This window comes from Schistocerca nitens, chromosome 8, assembly GCF_023898315.1.
Source record: "Schistocerca nitens isolate TAMUIC-IGC-003100 chromosome 8, iqSchNite1.1, whole genome shotgun sequence".
Taxonomy (NCBI): Eukaryota; Metazoa; Arthropoda; class Insecta; order Orthoptera; family Acrididae; genus Schistocerca; species Schistocerca nitens.
In genome coordinates this window covers 239883413-239911136 of record NC_064621.1, presented here as the reverse complement: position 1 = coordinate 239911136, position 27724 = coordinate 239883413, and the positions used below count along the sequence as shown (strand labels likewise).

The window sequence follows — 27724 nt, the reverse complement described above, 5'->3', positions numbered from 1 at the left end:
GAAACCCGGTTATTGTTATTTTCTTTTTTTCTTTTTCATTTATCTGCCGATATCCGTAGAAGGATCCCACATGAATGATTCTTATCAAGTAATGGGATATAAAGGTGTTATATGAACTGTAAAACTACAAATGGGTTTCCCAGTACGTGTCATATGTTTATTATAAAATATATGTCTGCATGGTCCATTGCTGTCTGTTCACTTTGAGGACTAATTCGGGAATGACGTGTTAGTCTTACTGATTATGTCAAGAGGACGAAACAAGCTGGGCGGGTCAGAATCGATTGAATATAAGACCCTCCTTGCAGGCTACGGGAATAAACGGGTATACTTGCTGGCCGACAGAAAACCACTTCCCGGGAACAAGTATGCAACACCAGTAATATCATTAACAAGACACACAAGAGGAATTCCACTGAAAACAGTATCAGTTTTTTTACTGATTTATTGTTTTACACATATGTGTAGTGATCTTCTACGGATGTGGGTAGGGGGAAAAATCGGGTATCGAGCAAGGAGCATAAAATTGTGAAATCGTGACGCACTAGCCACTGTGCCACAACTTCGGCTCAATGAGTTACGTGCTAAAAGTTGCACGAAATATACGAAACCTTTGACCGTCATTTTCTCAGAAATGGTTGATTATCTACTATTAATCTAAGACACTAATATAGCTACCGAGCGATGTGGCGCAGTGGTTAGCACACTGGACTCACATTCGGGAGGACGACGACTCAAATCCGCGTCGAGACATTCCGATTTAGGTTTTCCGTGATTTCATTAAATCTCTTCAGGCAAATCCCGGTATGGTTCCTTCCCCATCTTTCCCTACTCCTATGGGACCTATTACTTCGCTGTTTGGTCCCCTACCCCAAAACAAACCAACCAACCAAATTATTTAATTATTTTGACCCACTTCCACTGAGCAAATTATCTGGGAAATTGAGTTATGGCACTTGCCGTGTTCTACTCGTTAGATGCTTCTCTGTGCGTCGTAATCAATCTAATCTTGTCTTCGCAGTCTCTAAGGGAGCGATACGTAGGTGGTTGTAGTGTATTTTTAGATTACTCACTTAGTTCTGGTTCTTGATACCTTTTAAGTAGGCTATTGGCGTCTATCTTCAAGAGTTTTTTCAGCATCATCGTGACATGTTCCTGTGGATCAGATAAACATATAACCATTCCTGCTGCCCTTCTCTATATACGTTCAGTATTCGCTGTTGCTCCTATCTGGCATGGGTCCCACACAGTTGAGCAATATTTTAGGATGGTTAGCAGGAGTGTTTTGTAATCAATCTCCTTTGCAGACTGACTTCACTTTCCCAGTATCCTTCCAGTGCACTGCAACCTGCTTTGCCTACTATTGAGTCCATGTGAGTATTTCATTTCATGTTCCCACAAATTGCTACACCTGGGCATTGGTATGATTTCACTGATTCCAATAGTATCTCACTGATATTGCAGCAATAAGATACAACTTTTTTTTCATTTGTTAGACAATTTCACATTTCTGAACATTTAAGACGAGTTTCCAGCCTTTGCAGCAATTTGAAATTTCATCAGGCTCAGACATGTACATTATGTTCTAAAAAGCAGTACTCTAGCCTTATGCTGCATAATAGAGAGAATTAATGTGGAAGAATCCATTTCATTCGTGACTTTTTTAAAGCAGTAATGATAGCAATAAAGCCTTACTTCCACAAAAAAAGTGGATTATATATGTGACCGTGAAAAATATTGTCTTGATAAAAGTAAAAATCGCACTAGAGAGCGCAGGATAAAATGTTAAGCAACAATAAAGGGTTCAGAACATAATTTGCAAATCTTGTGGAATTCAAGGAAATAAGCAAACGTCGATCATCAAATTAAACTTGGAAAACTTTCTTAGTCCATTATCAGCCTCGTCAAATCACATTGTTTTAAGTAACATTCGTGTCTACGGCAAATTACTCATTTCTGAATTCTGGGCAGTGATTAATGTTCCCGCTCACATAATGTTCTATAACTGACCGTAATATCAGCGTTTGGAGTACGTGCTTTGTTTCTAAATTCCTTCCCTTTACCCTGCCTATTTCGCTGGAATTAGAGGAATGAATGCAAATGCACGAGGAACTGCTGCTGGAATTTTAAACCCGTGGGTAATGTAAATCACCAGATTTTAGCGAGATGGGCTGAAAGGGGGGGGGGGGGGGGAGGTGGGATACGACGTAATACACCAAATAAAAACTTGCATGCTCCTGGTGTATAGTGTTCAGTGATAAATGACTCTTCAGTAAACGAAACATGGGCGATAAATTGGAGGCAGTTTTCGCTCGTAACTGAAGATAAATTCATGTCTGGTTTGTACATATTTTCCATAACAGTTTCCACGAAGCATATCCTGTTTCCACAGCAAAGTGTTTTATTAATTATGATAGTACGTAAAACATTCAAACTGCATTATTTCTACGTTATTATCTAGTATTTGGCTAATAGGTGCCAACTCATGAACGATTGGTTGAGCTTATGAACATCAGAAATGCGATTGCTCTGTAATGAAGAGGAATGATAAGTATTCTTGTGAAGACATTGATACAACATCCATGACGAATTGTTCATGCAATTCCGCTCGAAAGCTCGTGTGTTTATTTCGAGCTTACGGACGCTCAAAGCCGAGGTTACCAGCGCTCCCTTCGAATGCGTCATATTCACGATATTACAAATATTAGTCAGCTGTCCCTGAGTTTCCGAATCCAGTATTAACTGTACTCTTCACACGTTTTTTAACCTTAAAATTCGTACGTCTTCCGTTTATTCAGTTACAATAAGACAAACATTTGGAACAGCACTGATCTCGTCTTTTCGTACGCGACTAATACTAGTTTTGATGACTCCGTGTACTTGTATTGGGTGTAATTGACTGTTACACGCCGTGTTGACACAAAAGTCGAAGAAATGGCCCTGAGCACTATGGGACTTAACAGCTGAGGTCATCAGTCCCCTATAACTTAGAATTACTTAAACCTAATTAACCTAAGAACATCACACACATCCATGCCCGAGGCAGGATTCGAAGCTGCGACCGTAGCGGTCGCGCGGTTCCAGACTGAAGCGCCTAGAACCGCTCGGCCAATTCGCCAGCACAAAAGGCGCGGAGAATACTACACTACTGGCCATTAAAATTGCTACACCACGAAGATGACGTGCTACAGACGTGAAATTTAACCGACAGGAAGAAGATGCTGTGATATGCAAATGATTAGCTTTCCAGAGCATTCACACAAGGTTGGCGCCGGTGGCGACACCTACAATGTGCTGACATGAGGAAAGTTTCCAACCGATTTCTCATACACAAACAGCAGATTACCAACGTTGCCTGGTGAAACGTTGTTGTGATGCCTCATGTAAGGAGGAGAAATGTATACCATCACGTTTCCGACTTTGATAAAGGGCGGATTGTAGCCTATCGCGATGCGGTTTATCGTATCGCGACATTGCTGCTCGCGTTGGTCGAGATCCAATAACTGCTAGCAGAATATGGAATCGGTGGGTTCAGGAGGGTAATACGGAATGCCGTGGTGGATCCCAACGGCCTCGTATCACTAGCAGTCGAGATGAAAGGCATCTTCTCCGCACGGCTGTAACGGATCGTGCAACCACGTCTTGATCCCTGAGTCAACAGATGGGGACGTTCGCAAGACAACAACCATCTGCACGAACAGTTAGTCGACGTTTGCAGGAGCATGGTCTATCAGCTCGGAGACCATGGCTGCGGTTACCCTTGAAGCTGCATCACAGACAGGAGCACCTGCGATGGTGTACTCAACGACGAACCTGGGTGCACAAATGGCAAAACGTCATTTTTTCGGATGAATCCAGGTTATGTTTACAGCATCATTATGGTCACATCCGTGTTTGGCGACATCGCGGTGAACGCACATTAGAAGCGTGTATTCGTCATCGCCATACTGGAGTATCGCCCGGCGTGATGGTATGGGGTGCCATTGATTACACGTCTCGGCCACCTCTTGTTCGCATTGACGGCACTTTGAACAGTGGACGTTACATTTCAGATGTGTTACGGTCCGTTGCTCTACCCTTCATTCGATCCCTGCGAAACCCTACATTTCAGCAGCATAATGCACAACCGCATGTTGCAGGTCCTGTACGGGCCTTTCTGGATACAGAAAATGTTCGACTGATGCCCTGGCCAGCACATTCTCCAGATCTCTCATCAATTGAAAACGTCTGGTCAATGGTGGCCGAGCAACTGGCTCGTCACAATACGCCAGTCACTACTCTTGATGAACTGTGGTATCGTGTTGAAGCTGCATGGACAGCTGTACCTGTACACGCCATCCGAGCTCTGTTTGACTCAATGCCCAGGCGTATCAAGGCCGTTATTACGGCCAGAGGTGGTTGTTATGGGTACTGATTTCTCAGGATCTATGCACCCAAATTGCGTGAAAATGTAATCACATGTCAGTTCTAGTATAATATATGTGTCCAATGAATACCCGTTTATCATCTGCATTTCTTCTTGGTGTAGGAATTTTAATGGCCAGTAGTGTATTTAGGTCGGGATTGGGGATTATTTACCTCCAGGGACCCTTCTCTCCTGTCCGCCACCGCTCCATCCCGTTGGGTCGGCGCCTGAGACCTCAGAGTGAAGCGGATGTACTGTATCTTCGTCAGGCTGCCCCGGCAGCGACAGCCTGACACCCGGAGGCTGCTCTGTCGGTAACGTGACGGAGGTGTGGAGCGTGGATCGCGGCGCCTCCCAGAGATCGCGCAGTCGGCAGCTTATTTGTATCGACTGCCGAGAGGCCGCGGCTACATCACAGGCGGCCGAGATGGATGAGGCTTTTAAAGCTAGTGGCGCACTGTCTTCTCGCCCGGCAGCTTAAAGCAGATGGCCAACTTTTCCTCGCTCAACTTCTGCCAGTTACTTCCCGTTCCCCGCCATTTGTCTCGATTAAACTCAGCCGTTTTCGTTTCTTCCCTCTGCTCGTGTCATAACTCGTTCATCACACCTTTCCTTGAGCCCCTCCCGAAGCAGTTTCTTTCTTGCTGTTATACACTGATGACTCAAACTTTATGACCACCTGTTTAATAGATTGTTTGTCCTTCTTTTTAACGAAACGCGTCACGGATTCAACGTATCAGGAATCCGACAGTTTGTTGGCATGTTTGCGGAGGTACGTGGCATTAGATGTCGACGCACAAGTCATGTACATCTACATCTACATGATTACTCTGCAATTCACACTTAAGCGCCTGGCAGAGGGTTCGTCGAACCATTTTCAATCCTACTTCTCTACCATTCCACTCTCGAATGGCGTGTGGAAAAAGGAACACATAAATATTTCCGTTCCAGCTCTGATTTCTCTTATTTTATTATGATGATCATTTCTCCCTACGTAGGTGGGTATCAACAAAATATTTTCGCATTCAGAAGAGAAATTTGGTGATTGAAATTTCGTAAATAGATCTCCCAGCAAAGAAAACCGCCTTTGTTTCAGTGACTGCCACCCCAACTCGCGTATCATATCAGTGACACTCTCACCCCTACTGCGCGATAACACGAAACGAGTTGCCCTTCTTTGCACTTTTTCGATGTCCTCCGTCAATCCTACGTGGTAAGGATCCCACACCGCGCAGCAATATTCCAGCAGAGGACAAACAAGTGTAATGTAGGCTGTCTCTTTAGTGGGTTTGTTGCATTTTCTAAGTGTTCTGCAACAAAGTTCAGTCTTTGTTTCGCCTTCCCCACAATATTATTTATGTGGTCTTTCCAATTTAAGTTGCACGTAATTGTAATTCCTAGGTATTTAGTCGAATTGACAGCCGTTAAATTTGTGCTATTTATTGTATACCCAAAATTTATCGGATTTCTTTTATTACCCATGTGGATTACCTCGCAATATTCTTTGTTCTCGTAACTCTCGTAAAGAACAGGCCGCTGTTTTGCGTACGCGGTGATGGCACAGGATAGCGACCCAGATGGGTGCCATACGATTTACATGGGGCGAATTTGGTCGCTGACAAATCAAATTTAATTGACTATAATGCCTCTCAGACCACTGTAGCACTGTTCTGGCTCTGAGACATGGACAATGATAGTGCTGAAAGATGATATCGCCGTCGGGGAAGACATCAGTCACGAAGGAGGCAGGTTGTTACTAGCTATCACCGTGCCTTCGATTACTACCACAGGACCAATGCAAGCACAGGAGAATGTCTCCAATAGCATAATATTGCTCCCACCAGCCTGCGTCAGTGGCTTGCTGCACGTTTCGAGCCGCAGTTCACCTGGATGACGGCGTTTGTGAAGACAACCATCGACCTAATGCGGCAAAAATGTGCTTCAGCTGAAGAACCGACTCGTTTCCATTGATCGACGGTCGAATGCCAATAGTTCCGTGTCCACTGCAATCGTAATTACGATGTCGAAGAGTCAACATGTAAACACATAGCGGATGTCTGCTGCGGAACTCCGTATTCAACAATGTACGCTGATCGGTGTGCCCCAAACACGTGTGCTGCACCAGCATTGTGCGCATAATTGCTTCATTTGAAGACGTGATAGCAACTCGAAGAAGAAATTGGATAACGACTGAATTCACGATATCTAGTAATTTATGGCACTATACGACAAGTTCGTTTATTTGGATAGATCCTTATGGGGCTTGAAGATGGCATAATGAAATGCCGAAACTGGCAGCCTTCACAGTAAAACAAAATAATACCTTAAAATAAACGGCTGTTGGTGAATTTTATTGACACTGACAACTCCACACAAGTAGCTTTAGACTTCTCAGTTTCAATATTTGTCAATGTTATAATTACGTGTATTATATTAGACGACTGATTGTTTTAAGATTGCTTCAAAATGCAACATGTTGAATTTGCAGTCGCAATAAATAATGTTTAACAGTAAAAAGCGGAAGTCATTTCATTTAAAAATTATGACAGTGAGCCGTGCATCACGGGAGAAAGTCCGTCCTGACTACAAATAGTCCGCTGTCGAATCAATGCGACAGCAAGCAACAGATCTAAAGTCATACTGCGCAAAGGAATAGTTTATAAAATCGTCAAACGATTGGCCAACTTACAAGATTAAGAACCAAAATCAATTGTAGATACATCTAAAGTGAATTTTTGAAGCATCAGAATGTGAAATAGATGGCAAATAATTCGGTTTTCAGTACTGTAGACTTTCGCAAAAGACTTGGTTCTTTTTCTCCTTCCCTGTTTCCTCGAGTATCACTTGCAGATCTGGCGTGCAAGTAATGCACTTCACCTCTGAGAGCGTTTGCAGACCGGGGGAGTTCTCCGTCAGCCGGGTGACTTTGAAGTGCTAATGACGATATTTCAGCGGCACTCTCTGCCCACTTTGTAGTGGTTGTTGAGAACGCTGAGGAACGCCGTAAAGCTGTCGTGTGTTGACTGACTAATGTGAGCTGGGATATCCTGAAACCGTAATAACCGCAGACTCTTTCTGCTTACGTACCTTACCACGCGCTCGCTTTCATTTCGCATCGTTGAACTTAAGAATATGCTTCCTACTGAAGTCGTTGAGGTTTTCGTGGATGATTCATATATTACCTGTCGGGCTCTTCGGAAACAGCCGAAAGGTGTCCCGCAAATCCATGAATATATGAAACTGAACACCTCGGATGAAGCTAGTGGCATTTTAACTGTGTTCTGGGAAATGCTAGCTACTGCATCAAAAGTATCACAAGTCTATCCGACTCCAACGTCTGTCTGAAGTAACAGGCACACGAAGTGTTGGGACAGGATTTTCTGCTAAATGCACCTTCAACTACATTGATATCTTGGGAATCGCTGAGAAACGCATGGCAGAGTGTACTTTCTGAGTTCAAATATAATAAATTTCCTTGAGCTTCAGTTCACAGATCAGCACGGTTTAAAAAAAGAAATGGCTTGTGCGAAATATGTTTGCCCTTTTCTACATCTACATCAACATCTACATGGTTACTCTGCAATTCACGCTTAAGTGCCCTGCAGCGGATTCATCGAACCATTTTCATACTACTTCTGTACCAATTCCGCTTTCGAATGGCGCGTGGGAAAAAGAAACACCTAAATCTTTCCGTTCGAACTCTAATTTCTCTTATTTTATTATGATGATCATTTCTCCCTACGTAGGTGGGTGTCAACAAAATATTTTCGCATTCGGAAGAGGAAGTTGGTGATTGAAATTTCGTAAATAGATCTCCCAGCAAAGAAAACCGCCTTTGTTTCAGTGACTGCCACCCCAACTCGCGTTCATACCAGTGACATTATCACCCCTATTGCGTGATAACACGAAACGAGCTGCCCTTCTTTGCACTTTTTCGGTGTCCTCCGTCAATCCTACCTGGTAAGGATCCCACACCGCGCTGCAATATTCCAGCAGAGGATCGACAAGTGTAATGTAGGCTGTCTCCTTAGTGAGTTTGTCGAATCTTGTAAGTGTTCTGCCAGCAAAGCGCAGTCTTTGATTCTCCTTCCCCACAATATTATCTATGTGGTGTCTCCAATTTAAGTTGCTCGTAATTGTAATTCCTAGGTATTTAGTGGAATTGACAGCCCTTATACATGTGCGATTTATCGTATACCCAAAATTTATCGGATTTTTTGTAGTAGCCATGTGGATGAGCTCGCACTTTTCTTTGTTTAGTGCTAATTGCCACTATCCGCACCATACAGAAATTCTTTCTAGATAATTTTGTAATTGGCATTGATCGTCTGATGATTCTACTAGACGGTAAATTACAGCGTCATCTGCAAACAATCTAAGGGGTCTGCTCTGATTATCACCTAGATCATTTATGTAAATCAGGAACAGCAGAGAGCCTATGACACTACCTTGCGAAACGCCAGATATCACTTCTTTTCTACTCGATATTTTACGTTCTATCCTGCGACCTAAAGATGAAAGGCGTTGGTAGATTCCATTTCCCTTGATTTGCGATAATGCTTAGACACGGTGCCTTACTGCAGAATGTTAACGAAGCTAAGAGCACATGGCGTAGGTTCCCAGATATGAAAATTGCTCGAAGACTTCTCAAGTACAGAACAGTACTTCTCCATCGACGGCGAGTGTTCATCAGAGGCGAGTGTACCGTAAGGAGTGCCTCAGGAAAGTGTGATAGTACCGCTGTTATTATCTATATACATGCGGACAGGGGGGCGGGGGGTGCAGCTTTCTGCGGTTGTTTGCTGATGAAGCTGTGGTGTACGGGAAGGTGTCGATGAGGACTGTAGGAGGATGCAACACAACTTAAACAAAATTTCCAGTTGCTGTGATGAATAGCAGCTAGCTGTTAATGTAGAAAAATGTAGGTTAGAGCAGATGATTAGGAAATATAAATTTGTAATGTTGGAATACATCATTAGTGGCGTGCTACCTGACACAGTCAGGTAGTTTAAATATCAGGGCGTAACAATGCAAAGCGCTATGAAATGGAACGAGCATTGAAGGACTGTAGTAGGGAAGGTGAATGGTCGACTTCGGTTTATTGGGAGACTTTTAGGGAAGTGTGGTGTTACTAGTGCGACCTATTCGTGAGTACTGCTCGAGGGTCTGGAATCCGCACACCAGGTAGGATTAAAGGAAGACGTCGAAGCAGTTCCGAGGCTGGCTGAACCGGTAGGTTTGAACAACATGCAAGTATTGCGGAGATGCTTCATGAACTCAAATGGGAATCTCTGGACGGAAGTCGACGTTCTATTCCAGGAACACTACTGAGAAAAATTAGACAATCGGCTGACTGCTGAACGATTCTCCTGCCGCCAACATATTTCGCGTAAGGACTGCTAAGTTAAGACAAAAGAAACTGTGACGTCTCGTTTTGTCTCGGCTCGATGCTGATGGTTGTCCCAGTCGCGACGATGTGGAACGGCGTCCGTCGATCACGACAACGCCAATCTGTAACTTATAAAAACAAACTCCTCGCTCGGTTTGGTTGTTTTTCAGATACTGTCTCTCAAAACTGATCAACGTCTCGATGGAGCAGCACGCCAGAGTGTGTGCGACGCCCTTGCTTGTAATTAAAGCAATGGTGTTCGATGTGTATCGATCTTCTCCAGTTATAAATATAGCGACTGCACCACTCGATAATGCGATGACTCCCTTGATCTGAAATGATAACCAAAGTCCTTTGGGTGTTCGCGACAGACTTTTCAGTTTACGCGAAACTTACTGAGTGTAGTTCTTATGCCCGGTTTGAGAATGGGTATTCAAACGTTGAAAATATAATGTCCTGAATCATCAAGCCATCACCGAAGCCGATGTCACATCATGATTTTTGCGAGTATATTGAGCTATTAATTATTATTCCGTCGTCAAGGCGGCGCTACGTTGCATATTCAACAACTACACGACGTAATTCCAGAGATATCACACCCCTGAGCAATGTTCAGACGGCGTCGTATTTCGGTGTAAACTTATTGCTGTTTACAGTTAAATTGTCACTAAATCACTTTTCACTTTTATGTTTTCCGAAGAATCAGTTAATTCCACTAATACACTTTAAATGTCTTTTAAATGATGTATGCAACACGAAGAATTAAAGTTCAATTACAGTTGATTTTTCTTCTTAATTATTTGTCCCTACACTGAACACACACACCGATTTTTCATTCAGGGAATTGCGTCTTTTAGCATCAGCAATTCTGACTTTGACGATAGCTTCTTACAACACGGCGCAATTGTAAGTTCTTCTTGGACTTAAGTCTAATAATTGAGTTTATGTCGGCGATCAGTCTCTTTCTGTGTCCTTTGATGTTCGTGACTATTAAGTATCACGAAGGCTAAGTCCCATCACAAATCAGCAATCATACGAGTTATTTTTCTGTCACATATATCATATCCCGTTATCTGTCTATACGGTAAAGATGATTTTACTTCAGTCCGACTTCTGACTAATAATTCCAACCGTAAAGCTTTTAAACTTCAGATCGGTTTTAAAATAGTCTAGTAGCGCTTAACATGCGTACTACTATTGCAAGAGTAAAAGAGTGAAGTGAAGTTAATATCTCCATTGCCGAGTTACATTGTAGTCACAGCGAACTTACAGCTCGATGCGGCTACAACCTCTTCTAGGATAAATGTTATCTTCTCGCTTCCCACGCCCGGGTTCCCGGGTTCGATTCCCGGCGGGGTCAGGGATTTTCTCTGCCTCGTGATGGCTGGGTGTTGTGTGCTGTCCTTAGGTTAGTTAGGTTTAAGTAGTTCTAAGTTCTAGGGGACTTATGACCACAGCAGTTGAGTCCCATAGTGCTCAGAGCCATTTGAACCATAAATGTTATCTTTGCTCAATTTACGGTCCGGGCTTTAACTTTCGTAAATAATAACTTTTTGAATTCTTTCTTTAAAGTTTCTCTTTCGTGTCATATGGTATTCTTTCATTCAGTCTTTTCTTTATGATAATAATTAGTATTTACATAACATTCTTGTTAATCAAACTGTCAAGAGTGTAAATTTTGTTGTCAGTAGCTGTCATCACTGTCAGGATGACTGATTTTTCTATTTCTTTTCGCAACAAAAGGGTGTTCATTATGGGTTCTACAATTGGGTTGTTACAAAATTAGGGCTGATATGGAGACCTATAGATAGTCCTTTTTCCTTTGCAATGTTCGGGAGTGGAACAGGAGTGGAAAGGACAAGTACGGGTACAGCGACCACCGTACGGTAGCTTGCGGAGTATGTATGCAGATGGAGATGTCGAAGGATGTTTCCATTCTTATCAAGGTTGTATCGTGGAAAGAATGCCTTCTTTTATGATTCCGTATCAACTATTGTATTCCTAATTTTTCTTTCTTTCTGCTCGATATCTACGGCAGAAATGCACAAGAGAGGGTGTTCGTACTTTCTTTCTTGAGGAACAATCTCAAAGGTTCGTAAGGAGGTTCTCGAGAAATGTACGCCTTCTTACTTAGAGTATCTGATTTTTTAACATTTTTGTTACACAGGGTGTCCCAAAAAGAATGACCCGATTTTAACTTGTAATAATATTGAGACAAATGTCACTAGGTAAATGAAACAGCGCTAGATGTAATGGTCTAGAGCTTCAGAACAAATCAGCTAGATGTCTCTACGAGCGCTGACCTGGAGCGTGCAGCCAGTCTCGCGCAATATGGCGTCCGCGCAGCAGAAGTCGTATTGTGTTACTGAATTTAGTTTAGATTAGATTAGATTAGTTTTTTTTCGTTCCATAGATCCATGCTGAGGAGATCCTCGTGGATGTGGAACATGTCAACTTTTTTTTTTAGCTGAAATAACAATACTAATAGTATGAATATATACATCATTTGTTTCTATTAAAAAATTCGTCTATGGAGTACAGGGAGTTGTCCACTAGTAACTCTTTCAGGCTCCTTTTAAATTGATCTTTATTTCTAACAAAATTTTTTATGTTTGCTGGCAAATTATTGAAGATGAGTGTTCCTGGGTAGTGGACCCCTTTTTGAACTAAAGTAAGTGCTTTTAAGTCTTTGTGCAGGTCATTTTTGTTCCTGGTATTTTATGTATGAACTGAGCTGTTTGTTGGAAAAAGAGATATATTATTTAGGACAAATTTCATTAAGGAGTAAATATACTGAGAGGCAGTGGTTAGTATACTCAGTTCTTTGAAGAGGTTTCTACATGACGTCTGTGAATTTACTCCACAAGTAATACATATTACACGCTGTTGGACTCTGAAAACTTTTGTTTGACTTAAAGAGTTACCCCAAAATATTATACCATATGACATTATGGAATGAAAGTAGGCAAAGTATGCAAGCTTTTTCATTTTTATGTCGCCTATGTCTGCTAAAACTCGAATTGCAAATACAGATTTGTTAAGGCGTTTCTGCAGTTCTGTGGTGTGCTCCTCCCAACTGAATTTATTATCAAGTTGTAATCCCAGGAATTTAAGACTGTCAACCTCTTCTATCTGCTCTTCTTCATACTTTATGCATATGCTGGGTGGAAACCTCTTACAGGTTCTGAATTGCATGTAGTGAGTCTTTTCAAAGTTTTATGTCAATGAGTTGGCTTTAAACCATTTATTAATATCCATGAAAATATCATTAGCAGATCTTTCTAGAACTACACTCGACATACTATTTATTGCAATACTTGTGTCATCTGCAAACAAAACGAACTCTGCTTCTGGCAGTGTAACTGATGAGAGATCATTAATGTACACAAGAAAAAGCAATGGCCCTAAGATGGATCCTTGTGGGACACCACATGTAATTTCTTCCCATTCTGATGATGACTGATGACTTAATTCACTAGTACCTTGTACTGGCACTCTTTGTTTCCTGTTAGCTAGGTATGACTTGAACCATTTTGCAGCACTGCCCGTGACACCATAGAATTCTAATTTATTTGAAAGGATAATGTGGTTCACACAATCAAATGCCTCTGACAAATCATAGAAAATACCTGCTGCTTGTAATTTGTTATTTAATGAATTAAGTAGATTTTCACTGTAGGTGTAAATAGCCTTCTCGTTATCAGAACCCTTCAGAAATCCAAACTGTGATCTTGATAATATGTTGTTTGTGGTCAGATGGTTGAGAAGCTGCCTGTACATTACTTTTTCTAAAATTTTTGAGAATGCTGGCAAAAGTTAAATCGGTATGTAGTTTGATGGTATCTCTTTATCCCCTTTCTTGAATAGAGGCTTAACATCTGCATATTTTAGCCAGTCAGGAAATGTCCCAGTTATAATTGACTGGTTACACAAGTAACTTAGAATTGTACTAAACTCACAAGAACATGCCTTAATTAACTTTGTTGATATTTCATCATAACCACTAGAATGCTTTGTTTTCAAAGATTTTATTGTGGAAGTTATTTCTTTTGGTGAAGTGAGTGACATTTCATGTAGCTGAAGCTATTTGTAAAGGCTAGTTTCAGATATTCAATGGCATTATTTACTGATACTGACAATCCCATTCTAGCAGTAACAGATATAAAGTACTTGTTAAATAGATTTGCCACACTATGCCCATCGGTTACTAATGTGTCATCTACCCTTAATGCTGTTTGGTCCTGTTCCTTTCTGGTTCTACCAGTCTCCTCTTTCACTATATCCCATATTGTTTTTATTTTGTTCCCTGACATTGCTATCTTCTTCTCATAGTGCATTTGCTCAGATGTCTGAATTACTTATTTTTAAATATTTTACAGTATTCCTTGTATTTAGCTAAATCATCAGTATTGGAGCTATTCTTGGTCGACAGATACATTTTCCTTTTTGTCTTACAGGAAATCTTTATTCCTTGTGTAATCCATGGTTTTATTATAGACTTCTGTTTAATTTGAGTAACTTGTAGAGGAAAACAGTTTTCAAACATGTTACTGACATTATTCACCATGTATTATATTTTTCATTCATGTCATGGGCACTATAAACACCTTTCCAGTTCATATCTTTGAGCAGTTTTCTAAAACACTCAATTTTTGGTTGACTGACTACTCTCATATACTCAGACTTAGCAGTGTTGATAATCTGCTCAGAATTTACATCTAAAACAAGGAGCTGCATGTCATGATCTGATAGTCCATTTATTACAGGTTTTATGATATGATTTTGTTCCTTTGATTTGTCTATAAAAATGTTACCAATGGCTGTCCTTGAGGATTTAGTGATCATAGTTGGAAAGTTTACAGTGTGAGTTAGATTGAAAGACAACATTACTAACTGCAGTAAATGTTTACTGGAAGATTGCATTAGAAAATCTGTATTAAACTCACCAGCAATCAAAATTTCTTTGTTTCTTCCTGTTAAATAACCCAAAAGAGCTTCTAGATGATTTATGAATAGATTATAATTTCCTGCAGGTGCTCGGTAAATAGTTACTATTATATAGGATCTGTTATGGAACTCTACTTCTGTTGCACATGCTTCTAGATGCTGGTCTAAACAGAATTTATTAATGTCAATGTTCTTGAATTTATGGCAGTTTTTAATAAATGTGGCAACTCTTCCTCCATCCATATCTACTCTGCAGAAGTAGGAAGCTAGCTTAAATCCTGAAATGTCTAACATATCTATGCCAGTGGTCACTTGATGTTCAGAGAGGCAGATTATGTCAATTTGGTTAGATGAATTCATTTCATCAATACAAATGAGTAGTTCATCAATTTTATTTCTGAGTCCCGGAATGTTCTGGTGTAATAAAGATAACTGATACTGCATACTAATGGGATTATAACTGCTTTGGCGAAGACGAACTGGCAGTTGAGCGGTCATTTCATATTCGATTTTGTGGTAAACCACCATCACCAAAGAAAATTCGATGGTAGTATAAACAGTTTGAAGAAACAGGGTGCCTCTGTAAAGGCAAAAGTCCTGATAGGCCACGCGTTCCTCAACAAACAGGGAACAAATCCGACGAGCATTTGAGCGGAGCCCCCGCAAGTCTACGCCTCGTGCTAGCCTAGAACTTGCGTTACCGCGCATGACACTGTGGCGTGTGTTACGGCATCGTTCAGCCCTCAAACCATACCGATTACAACTGGTACAACCTCTTCGAGATACTGACAAAGTGAAGGGAGTGAACTTTAGCAATGCTATTCTAGAGGACACTTGCGATGAGGCACATTCCATTTTAGCGGTAAGGTTCACCGTCATAATGTGCGTATATGGGGAATCGAAAATCCTCATGAAACAATTGAACACGAACGTGATTCACCAAACGTGAATGTTTTTTGTGCTGTTTCGCAAAGCAAGGTTTATGGACCCTACTTTTCTGGGGAAGAAACTGTTAACAGGACAATCATCTCTTGCAATGCTACGTAACTGCTTATTCCCACAACTTCACTCTGACAATTTCATATATCAGCAAGATGGAGCACCACCGCACAGGCACAACATTGTGCGCAGTTTCCTCAATGCTAAAATGCCTCAACGTTGGATAGGACGTACAGAACGGCGAGGCCAGGTTTTACACTCTTGGCCTCCTAGGTGCCCTGACTTAACACCATGTGATTTCTTCCTGTGGGAACTAAAAACCAGAATAGTAGCTACTGTAGCTTCAGTGACAGAAGACACCTTACACTCAGTTTGGGATGAATTCGGCTATCGGTTAGATGTCGTCCGTGCAGCCAATCGAGGACATATTGAAAGTTTATAATGGATTTTTATAAATTTCTGTCTTTTCTGGGTAATTTAGTATGCAATTTGTTGGTGTTAAGCCCCTCTTCCTAATAAATAATTCTATTTAAAATCGGGTTATTCTTTTTGGGACACGCTGTACTATCTCGTTAGTCAAAGACACCTGCAACGATTGCCACCGCTCTTCTTTTTGTACACTGGATGCCTCCTACTGGTCCTATCTGATATAAGGTTCACACAATCGAGCATTATTCCAGTATGAACCTCTACAGTGTTTGAATCTAATATTTTTTACACACAGAGATTTTGGTAAATGAGAAACAAATTGCAGGAAATTTGTGCCTGAGAGGATATGACGCAAAAAAGGTAATATAAACTTATAGCCGAAAATGTGTTCCAAGGGAGGCACAACCACTTGTAGATGGAGATAATAGATCTTTTACAGTGACCCCAGTATCTTCACCAGTGGCCCGCCAGAATGGTGGTGTAAACGAAACGACTCTGTGGAACATTGTGACTGCTTCCACTGTCCGTATCACTTACAATGCTTGCAGGCCTTGTTGCCCGCGGACTTGTCTCTACGACGACAGTTTTGTCTCTGATTCGTCGCACAGGCCACTACGGTGCTGATAACTCTGTCATCCGCCGTATTCACAGTTTAGGCTGCCCTTACGAGGGCTGGTATTGTCAAGCTTCATAATGTCCATCTGTGGCCTGCAGAGAATCCCCACCGTATCATGGCAGCGAAGCATCAACACCTGTTCAGTCTCAGTGTGTGAGTGGGGCATTATTGGCGACCGCCTCGTGGGACCAGTCACCCTTCCACAACCACTCGCAGGCGAGGCATATACGCACTTCATGCGGGTGAATCTACCTTCCTTGCTGAAAGACGTGTCTTTGGTGGTGCGAAGGTAATGTGGCTACTACATGAATGTGCCGTTGTTCACTGCACTTTTGAGCGTGGAGCTAAATCACTACTACCAATAGAACATTCCTACTTGCCTGATACTTTCGATCACTGAAACATACAGTGTCAAAGATTTTTCATCCCTACCTTCAAGTGGGTGAGGCTCATTTGCAACACATTTCCGGTCATAGATCTATAGGACCTTTTTTCCTGCGTATCATCTCAGGGATCATTTCCTGCAGTGAGTCCCTATTTAATAAAATCACCCTGAAGACAAACTGCACTTCCCTAGTATACCACCAGTGAACTGTAACGCTGCATCATCTACAGCTTAATTTGTGTAGTTAAAGCACTTCATAGAACGTATACAAGCAGTTTTCCTCCCAACGCCCTATCTGCGAGTGAAACAGGAAGAAGTCTTAACAAATGATACAATAAAAAGTATCCTTCATAGGGGGGTAATTAGGATATAAAACCTGGGACGCTTGCCCTGCGTGTCGTTTCCGTGGAAGCGTATTTTCTGACAGGAAAAAAAGACCGTTAGGAGACGCAAAAGAAAAAGAAAATATGGAGTGGAAGTAGGCGTGTGATAACAGGAGAGGAGTTAGGGGAAGAAAGAAGACCAAGAAGAGGTAGAAGAAGAAAAAGGTGATGATGAAAGACGGAAGGAATGGAGGACATGAACAACGGGAAGGTGGCGCCCTTGTATAAAAGAAATGACGAAAAGATTCTACCGAACGATACTGAGCCACAGTTTTATAAGAACTGGCTGTTGCAGATACGGAGACACTTGTCTGCTCTTTTTGGTAACTAGATGAAGCCGTTCTCGTCATACCAAGTGAGGCAAGGCAACGAGAATGTAAAGAGTATATGTTGTATTTGTTGTTTTGTTCGGTGCAGCTTTGTATTGATCGAAATTAAACAATGAATAAGGAATCGCTTTATTATTACAAGATACAACGCCTATGGGCTATTTGTTCTCCACGATTTGTTTCCCCTGGGCGCCGGTCATCCTAATTACTTCAGTGACACTCTGCCGAGCCGCAGGCTGTAGAATTAGGCGTAGAGCACGAGCCTGCTGGAGTCCTTGGAGCAGAGGGCGGTGTCTCCGTGTGTCCTAACGGTGCCTGGCTGGTCTGGGGCCGTTCCGGACGGCCGCACGCAGCGTCGGCCTCGCCAAACCGCAGCAACACACAACAGACAGGCAGACACGGCGGCGCGGCCGCTCCCTGATTCTACCTGTAGAGCGACGGGCCTTGGCCCTTGTCTTTTATTTTTTGTTCGCTTCCACTCCCTCTCCGAGCGTAGAGGGCGGGAGATTAGAGATCTCGGTCAACTGTAAAGCCCAGATCTGGAGATGGTAACTTCCTTTGCTTTTGCCTTTGCTCAGCATCGGTGCATGGTAGGCATGGTTATTAACGGGCTTGGCATGATGAGTTTATGGTGTTTCCGCATGCCCATCCCGTCACCAGCCCAGCGGAAATTAGCGGAAGTTTCCGAAATTTTTGCGAATAGTGTAACTGAGGTGGTACTTGGGTAACAACCAGGTATTCACCTAGTGGGATGTGGGAAACCACCTACAAACCGTATCCAGGTTTGCTTACACACCGCCCCTCGTCGTTAATTCACCAGGTGGATTCAGTCAGGGTCCGGCGCAACTTGCCTCCCCGTAAACTGGGCATTAACACTCACGGCTGCTGGGTGGGTGGATATAGAGATCGTAACGATGCATAAAACATCACCGAGCGAGGTGGTTCATAGCACACTGGACTCGCATTCAGGAGAACGACGGTTCAAACCCGCGTCCGGCAATACTAATTTAGATTTTCTGTGATTTCCCTAAATCGCTCCAGGCAAATGTCGGGATGGTTCCTTTGAAATGGCACGGCCGACTTCCTTCCCCATCCTTCCTTAATCCGATGGGACCCAAGACCTCACTGTTTGGTCCCTTCCCAAAAAATCAACCAAACAACCATAAAATAACGAAAATGTCGATATTATGAACAAGAAATATAGACATTTATACAGTGAAAATCAAGTATCGACATTGTAATGATGATGTAGAGGATGTGACGAAATGTTTGGCCTACGGTTCAGGGAACATTCCTTACACGTAGATGAAGAAAATGTGTTACATGGACATGGGTTTGGAATCGCTGTATTTTTATGGTAGAGCTCAGTTTCTATTTCTTATCATAATCAGATTAATCATGGTAAACAAACAGGAAAAGAACGTATCACCAGACCATAAATCAGTTTTGTACATGAAATGTTGAAAATGTCCTCCCTTAGCGAGGATACAACCATCAGTCCCTGTTGGGCTGATGTGAACTGCGTATTGTTTTACAGCCTTTCACAGTAGGGACACGAAGACTATACATGTTGTACCGGGGTTACGTACACAAGAGCTTTCAAATACCCCCACAAATAAAAGTCTAGGGACCGGAGAACGTGGAGCGCAAGGAACTGGTACAGCTCTACCTATCTATCTTTCCCGGGATTTTTGACAACTTACAGTACATTCTAACCATACGTAACAGTGTATTCTGAACATTACATGTATGATAACGTTTCATATAATTCTGGTAGGTTCTGTTTCTACGTGTTTGTCATGATTAATGTGATTATAAACAGAAGTAAAAAATGGCATCCAACATGGGGATACCGTGCCAGACCCATGTCTATAACACACATTTACTTACTCTGTGTGAGGAATGTTTGCGCGAAGTTTGACCATACGTTATTATCACAACACTGAATTGACTGCCTGTTGTGTATAACCTCTTTGCAATTCTTAAGTTAGGGGGCAGGAAGAACAGGCAGCGAAAGATTACCTATAATCTGTACGGATATTTCACTGCAGTTATAAGACACGAGAGGAAAATAGTAGTTGAGATGGGAATGAGACAGAGTTGTACTCTGTCCCCGATGTTATTCAATCTGAACAGTGAAAGAAACCAAGTGGAACCTTGGAAAGGGCATTAGAGTTTTGGGAGAAGCAAATTAAAATTTTGAGCTTTGTCGACGAGTGTAAATGTTTTTATTGAGCCATTGGAATTTAGGCTTTTGTACCATTTTCACGCCATAATGTAACATCAAGTCTGATGCTTGACAAAATCCCAAAAGACGAAATTGCAATAGCGCATTAAAACAGTTACAACTAAAAGTGGAAATTACGTCTTTGAAAAGATTTTTTTTTTGATTGTGCCACTCTGCTCTAACGAAATTGTCTCGACATATCGATCTTATTCAAATGTGACATTGTACTCTAGATTAACGAAATGTGATATTTTTTTGGACTGAAGTGCCTTCTAACCATAGTTCTTTCAACTTATAATATCGTTTCCCTTAGAGACCGTAACTTTTTGTTATATGTTTAGATTTCGCAATCGCATGTTTTGACTATTTTATCTACATCTACACCTACGATCCGCAAGCCGCATCAGGGTATGAAACGGCGGGTACTTCTGACATCACAGACGTTTCGCATCCTTCTCTCTTCCATTCGCTAATGGTCCGTCCTGAGAACGACTGTCAGCGAACCTCCTCTATATGAGCTATAACTTCTCTAATTCCCTATTCATGTTTCTTTGCCGGCCGGAGTGGCCGAGCGGTTCTAGGCGCTACAGTCTGGAACGGCGCGACCGCTACGGTCGCAGGTTCGAATCCTGCCTCGGGCATGGATGTGTGTGATGTCCTTAGGTTAGTTAGGTTTAAGTAGTTCTAAGTTCTAGGGGACTGATGACCTTAGAAGTTAAGTCCCATAGTGCTCTGAGCCATTTGAACCATGTTTCTTTGACGATACTTATTTTGGAGAAAGTAATAAGTTGTTCTACTCTTCGTGGAACGTGCGATAACGGAACTGCGACAGTAAATCTCTCCGTCATGCAAAACGCCTCTCTTGAAGCATCTGCCACTGGAGTTCTTTGAACAACACCCAAACGCTCTCCCGCTTCCCAAACAATCCAGTGACGAAATGTGTCACGCTTCCAGTCACCTTTTCTATCTTTGAGTTAATCTAGCCTGGAGATTCTCCTACTTACGAGCAATATTGAAGAATCTGTCAAATGAGTATTTTGTAAACCACTTCTTTCGTAAGGGAACTATATTTTCTTAAAATTCTCTCACTGAATCTCACTCTGGCTGCTGCTTTCCCTACAATTTATTTTATGTGATCATTCCACTTTAGATTGTTTCGGGAAATTACTTCTGTGTATCTTATTGTTTTCAATTATTTATCGCGAACAGTGTTATCTGATGTATCTCTTCGTTTATTTATACAGCGTACATGACGTTTATTTACGTTCAGGATCGACTGAGAGCCCCTGCACTCATTACCAGTCTGCAGGTCTTTCTGCCTTTCGTTAGTCTCATGGCGTTGTAATGTTTCTATAGACAGCAGTTTCATCAGCGAACAGCCTTAATAATCTTCCAACGTCATCTTCCATGTCACTAACATGAGCGAGTATTATAAAGTATGGGCATCTGAAAAGGAAACATTCGCTCAAGCGTCATTACATGTAATACCATTACCTGAATGTGTTTACCGAGACATAGTGTGGTAGTACCGGTTGCATGAGCGGAGTTGACGGCTTTGCAGCAATTTACTCATTTCTGGAGAGTTGTTTCTGCTGTTGGTTGCCTGATGGATTCCTCCCAATCAACTTGTAGTGCTATGATACAATTTCTTTGCGTAGAAGGGGAGAATGACTCAAACGTTTGATGTAAGATGAAAGAGGTGTACAGAGAGCAGTGTCTCGTACGTTGATTAATATTCCGGTGGTACCAGCCTTATGACGCGGGCCGTCTGGCCAAGAAGACCCTCCAGCTCTTCAAACATTTCGATGGGAGGCCCTGGAACACTCTCCTTGCAGCCCCCATATCTCCCCATGTGGTTTGCGCATCTTCGGCTCCTTAAAGCAAACTCTGAAAGGCCAGAGATTCAACTGTGACAAGGAAATGGAGGGCACAGTTGAAACCTGGATACGTCAGCATCCACTCCCTTCCTACACACTGATTTCGCTCTTTCAGTGAAAATAGCAATGGCCGAGCGGTTCTAGGCGCTTCAGTTCGGAACCCCGCGACTGCTACAGTCGCATGTTCGAATCCTGCCTCGGGCATGGATGTGTGTGATGTCCTTAGGATAATTAGGTTTACGTAATTCTAAGTCTAGGGGACTGATGACCACAGATGTTAAGTCCCATAGTGCTCAGAGCCATTTGGACCATTGGATAATGGCTGTTATGCACTATTGCACTGTTCCACTCTAAGTGTAATTATAATACTATTATTAAAATTTGTTTTTACATATAATTGTGGTCTCCTTTTCATGGCACACCTGATGTAAAAGTAATGGACTTACAGCACTCCGTTGGGATACATCAGAAATTAGCTTAACATCCGTCTATTTCATCCTGTTAAGAACGACGTTTTGAGTATTCTCTGAAAGTAATACCTGAATCATTCCCAAAGTGGCCCGATAACCGGTAAGCTCATATTTTCACACGACTATCCGGAACTGTATGGTATATCTTTCGGAAATCAGGAACGTGGCATCAACCTGAACGCAGTTCTCCATGGGCCTGTGTATCTCACGGACGAACAGAGCGGGCCATGTTACTCAGGTTTATGGAATCAATATTGTTTTTATAGATGAGAGTTCCATTCTCCAACAAAAATGTCATAATGCGTGAGCGTGAAATATGTTCCATAATTCTACACAAATTAGCATCAGCAATAGGTGAAAGCCAGGCAAAGTGGCCAGGCTAAGGTATTCCATTTTTGTAAGCTGAGTAGAAATGGACAGAAATGTATAGAAACCAGTAATTAAGTACGAAGTGGAAAAAATTAAAAAATAAGGGATAAAAACTATTTAACAAAGAACTAAACATATTTTATTGTGAAACATGATACGAGTCACACGTTTCACGTAGAAATCAAATTGTGTAGCTCAACCCCTGTTCAGAGTTCATGAGCCCAGAGGGAGCACAATTGGTATTTAATCCATTGCTCGTCTGGCCTTGAACCTGAACATTCTTCTTCGTCGTACATATACTCCATGTCCTCATCCAAGTTGCAGAAGTTCTTCATGGGCTGGCTTCCCTGTTGTTCCCTATTTTATTTTTGCTGCTTGCTTCTCTTCGACTGATATCAGTTATTCCTCCTTTTCAATTTCTTTTTCTTCTCTTTTTTTATTTGCCGCTACTAGGTCGCTGTTATTTCGGTCCCTGGTTTTACGTTTTCCCCCCGACACAAAGTGGCCAGATGCGATCGTCGAGATGGCCACTTTCCCTGCATTGAGGCCTCTACTCAAAAGCTGTTTACCATCTAATAGCATAACCGAACGATGGATAACTAAAGTAGGATTATGGAGTCAATATATGACACTTTCAACGTAATTTCATTAAAAAGACGTAAGTGGCATTTCATCTCATTAATAAACACCCAAAGCCACTACTTACCCTACACGAGGATTACTGAAGTCTACAAAAATTATTAGAGCTTTGAGGTGCGGGACAGCAAACAGGCGAGGATTCACGGGGTGACTGGACCGTCCAGGGAGAACAAGTTGAGGCATTTGCTGTGCGTTGCCGACACATTGTAGCTCGCGGGACCCCATTGGCCACTTTTCCCGACTCTCCCCTCCAAGTTGATAATTATGTGCATCCATTCCACAACCCTACTTAGGAACGAGAGTGGCCTGCGTTTCTTCTCCAGTCGTTCGGTACCCGTGTGAGCAAGCTCATTCGCGTAACAAGTGACATTTCGTATCAATAATAAACACCCAAAGCGACTACTTACCCTACACGAGGATTACTAATTTCCACATAAATTATTAGAGCTTTGGAGACTAGAAATCTAACAGCATGGGTTTCAAAAAAGACGATCGTGTGAAACCCAGCTCGCGCTATTCGTCCACGAGACTCAGAGGGCCATAGAAACGGGTTCCCAGGTAGATGCCGTGTTTCTTGACTTCCGCAAGGCGTTCGATACAGTTCCCCACAGCCGTTCAATGAACAAAGTGAGAGCATATGGACTATCAGACCAATTGTGTGATTGGATTGAAGAGTTCCTAGATAACAGAACGCAACATGTCATTCTCAATGGAGAGAAGTCTTCGAAGTAAGAGTGATTTCAGGTGTGCCGCAGGGGAGTGTCGTAGGACCGTTGCTATTCACAATATACATAAATGACCTTGTGGATGACATCGGAAGTTCAATGAGGCTTTTTGCGGATGATGCTGTGGTATATCGAGAGGTTGTAACAATGGAAAATTGTACTGAAATGCAGGAGGATCTGCAGCGAATTGGGGCATGATGCAAGGAATGGCAATTGAATCTCAATGTAGACAAGTGTAATGTGCCGTGAATACATAGAAAGGAAGATCCCTTATCATTTAGCTACAATATAGCAGGTCAGCAACTGGAAGCAGTTAATTCCATAAATTATCTGGGAGTACGCATTAGGAGTGATTTAAAATGGAATGATCATATAAAGTTGATCGTCGGTAAAGCAGATGCCAGACTGAGATTCATTGGAAGAATCCTAAGGAAATGCAATCCGAAACCAAAGGAAGTGGGGTACAGTACGCTTGTTCGCCCACTGCTTGAATACTGCTCAGCAGTGTGGGATCCGTACCAGATAGGGTTGATAGAAGATATAGAGAAGATCCAATGGAGAGCAGCGCGATTCGTTACAGGATCATTTAGTAATCGCGATAGCGTTACGGAGATGATAGATAAACTCCAGTGGAAGACTCTGCAGGAGAGATGCTCAGTAGCTCGTTACTGGCTTTTGTCAAAGTTTCGAGAACATACCTTCAGCGAGGAGTCAAGCAGTATATTGCTCTTTCCTACGTATATCTCGCGAAGAGACCATGAGGATAAAATCAGAGAGATTAGAACTCACACAGAGGCACACCGACAATTTTTCTTCCCACGAACAATACGAGACTGGAATAGAAGGGAGAACGATAGACGTACTCAAGGTATGGCTTGCGGAGTATGGATTTAGATGTAGAATAACTGTAGAGCATTCGGTAACTCATTTTCACAAGAGGTCATAACAGCCGAGTCATCGTCAAAGAATAATGTGTTAATAGATTTATTGGTCTATTATTTTAGTACTTCTGTGCTTGTTGATTTTCGTTGCTTCAAGCCGATCGTCTAAGTATAGGGTGTGTAAGAGTGGTGACAGACAGCTACCTTGTCTATCGCTGTAATTCTTTATTTTGCAAGTTTGCTGTTCTGGTGATGATAATCGTTATTGTTCTGCTGCAGAATTCGTGATTTGGTTCGCCAGTGCCCACGCGCGTAGTTTTGCAAGGTAATAGCCTCCCGCCCTGCGCCTACTTCTACTCACTCCGCTCTGTCTTGTTGCAGGACGCCGAGACGATCGAGAGGCTGAACGAGAGCGGGGAGCTGCGCAGAATAATGAAGCCGTTCAAGGTGAGCACAGCTGCTACTGCTGGCGGCGCGCAGCGTCACACTGCGCATGCGCGCGCGGTGTTAGTGCCAGGCTTGTGTTATTCCCGCTGCTGTCTCTGGGATGCTGCGCGCGGTACACCAGCTGCTTCGTCGGCCACCACGGACACACACACACACACACACACACACACACACACACACACACAAGATATGTACCACGCTCTCACAAACTGCGTAGCGTATGCGTCTCTTCTGTATTCGTTCTTTAGCATTTCGTGCCTCCATCGGTGAATAAGGAACGCTTGATTGATCACTTTGCTGTCTGTTTACCTGTCCGACTGTTAAGGCCAGTTTTTCTAAGGAACGGGTAGAGGTATCAAGTTGAAATTCATGTGACACATTTCGGTGTGAAAAATTTAACATTTTAAGTCAATTAAATCAAAAGATACGGCCGTTTACTACAAATTTCGATACTCCCAAACTCACTCGTGAAAATCTACGGGGTATTGACTTAGAATCATGAAGTTCGAAAAGGAACAAGGTTTCAGAGTTCAAACAGAATCTGAAAACTGCTGACTTGAAATTACACTCTCGAGACGAAAACAGACGCACCTCGAAGGAATTATCCGAATGGGGCGACAATTGGTAGATGTGATGTACACGTAAAGAAAAAAAATTTGAACAATTTCAGAAATATTGGATGACTTATTCAGGAGAAAGAGCTTCACAAACTCTGCAAGCCAACGACGCCTTGGTCCACTTGTGATCCTTATGCAAGCATTTATTCAGCCTGGCACTGATTGATAGATTTGTTGAATGTCCTCTTGAGGAATATCGTGCGAAATTACGTCCAACTGGGTCGTTAGATCGTTAAAATTCCGAGCTATTGTAGGGCCCTGCCAACAGTTCTCCAAACATTTCAATTGGGGAGAGATTCGGCGACCTGACTGGCCGATGTAGGCTATGGCAAACACGAAGACAGCCAGACCTTTTTCTCAGGAACGGGTGGAGGCATGAAGTTAAGATTTATGACAAAGACTAAGCTGTACGTTTCCTTGGCGGCTTGAAATATGTAAGCTTCTAAGTGAATACAATCAAAAGATACGCCCTTTGTGTCGCATATTTTGGTATCACATACTCGTAATTTGATACTCGCGAACTCCCTCATCAAAATTTGTATATGAACTATCTCTATGAGTGTCGGTACTGGTGTTCTAGCGGTAAAACGTGTGTCTGGGAAGTGAGAAGTCGTGGTATCAAATCCCGGTCGGGACACTGATTTTTCAGTTTTCGTTTGCACTTAGCCTTCATCTGTCAACGATTTGAGGAGTCGCCAGAAACGACACGTGGTTCGGATTTCACCGCAAACGGTAGGTCCCCTTCCCACAGTTGGATAATTGGCGTGGCTTAAGGACATGGAAGTGCCGAAGACACTTGCACTAGGCCTTTGAACCACACCAAATTATTATTATTATTATGGGGATGTATATAGATAATCACTTTCATAAGGAACCCAAGAGCTCCAGTCCTACTCGCTTTTTGTTTTTAATCAACGTGTTCTTCTTGATGCAGTATAAGGTTTATTTACGAGCGTGTTGATTCGTTTCGCATTTCATAACCAACTTTACTGGGTGTTTTAGTTTCTCATTTGTCTTGCTAACATCTGCTCTTTCTCCAATCTGGTCACAACGTAGAGGACGGACTTCCACTACGCCGGTTCTGGCGCTGCAGTCCGGAACCGCGGGACTGCTACGGTCGTAGGTTCGAATCCTGCCTCGGGCATGGGTGTGTGTGATGTCCGTAGGTTAGTTAGGTTTAAGTAGCTCTAAGTTCTAGGGGACTTATGACCTAAGATGTTGAGTCCCATAGTGCTCAGAGCCATTTGAACCATTCCACTACGCCCATCAAAAGGTGACATGTATTCACGCCGAGAGTTTTTTCGCAACACAGGTTGGTCGCTATACCTAGTGGTGAAACATCGTTCACAGCTCTGAAAGTCCCTTCAGACGTGCAGTGAAACGTTTTACGTCATTTAGCTTGTGCTAAAAAGCTAAAGGTGCGTTTCAGTGGCGAGGAAGATGAACTATTAGTAGACACACTATCAAAAACTTACTGTCGACTATTTTTCTGCGCTTGGCGTGTGTCGGGAGCAAATAGCCCTCTTTTTCACCGTCCGTTGTATGTTTAGCTAACAGCAAACCCAGGAGATTCCTTTTCTCTTCTCTCACGCAATCCATAAATACTGTACAGTAAATAACACTCTCTTTAAAGCAACAACACTCTCCCCA

At 42.4% G+C, this 27724-nt stretch overlaps 1 protein-coding gene across 1 annotated transcript in view; it reads left to right on the top strand.

Moving 5' to 3' along the window:
• Positions 1 to 27724, top strand: part of LOC126199713 (uncharacterized) — a 626550-nt gene that overhangs the window by 565109 nt on the left and 33717 nt on the right. The window contains exon 3 of the mRNA XM_049936640.1: positions 25392 to 25457. Coding sequence (XP_049792597.1) covers positions 25392 to 25457 — 66 coding nt within the window. The remainder of the gene's footprint in view (positions 1 to 25391; positions 25458 to 27724) is intronic.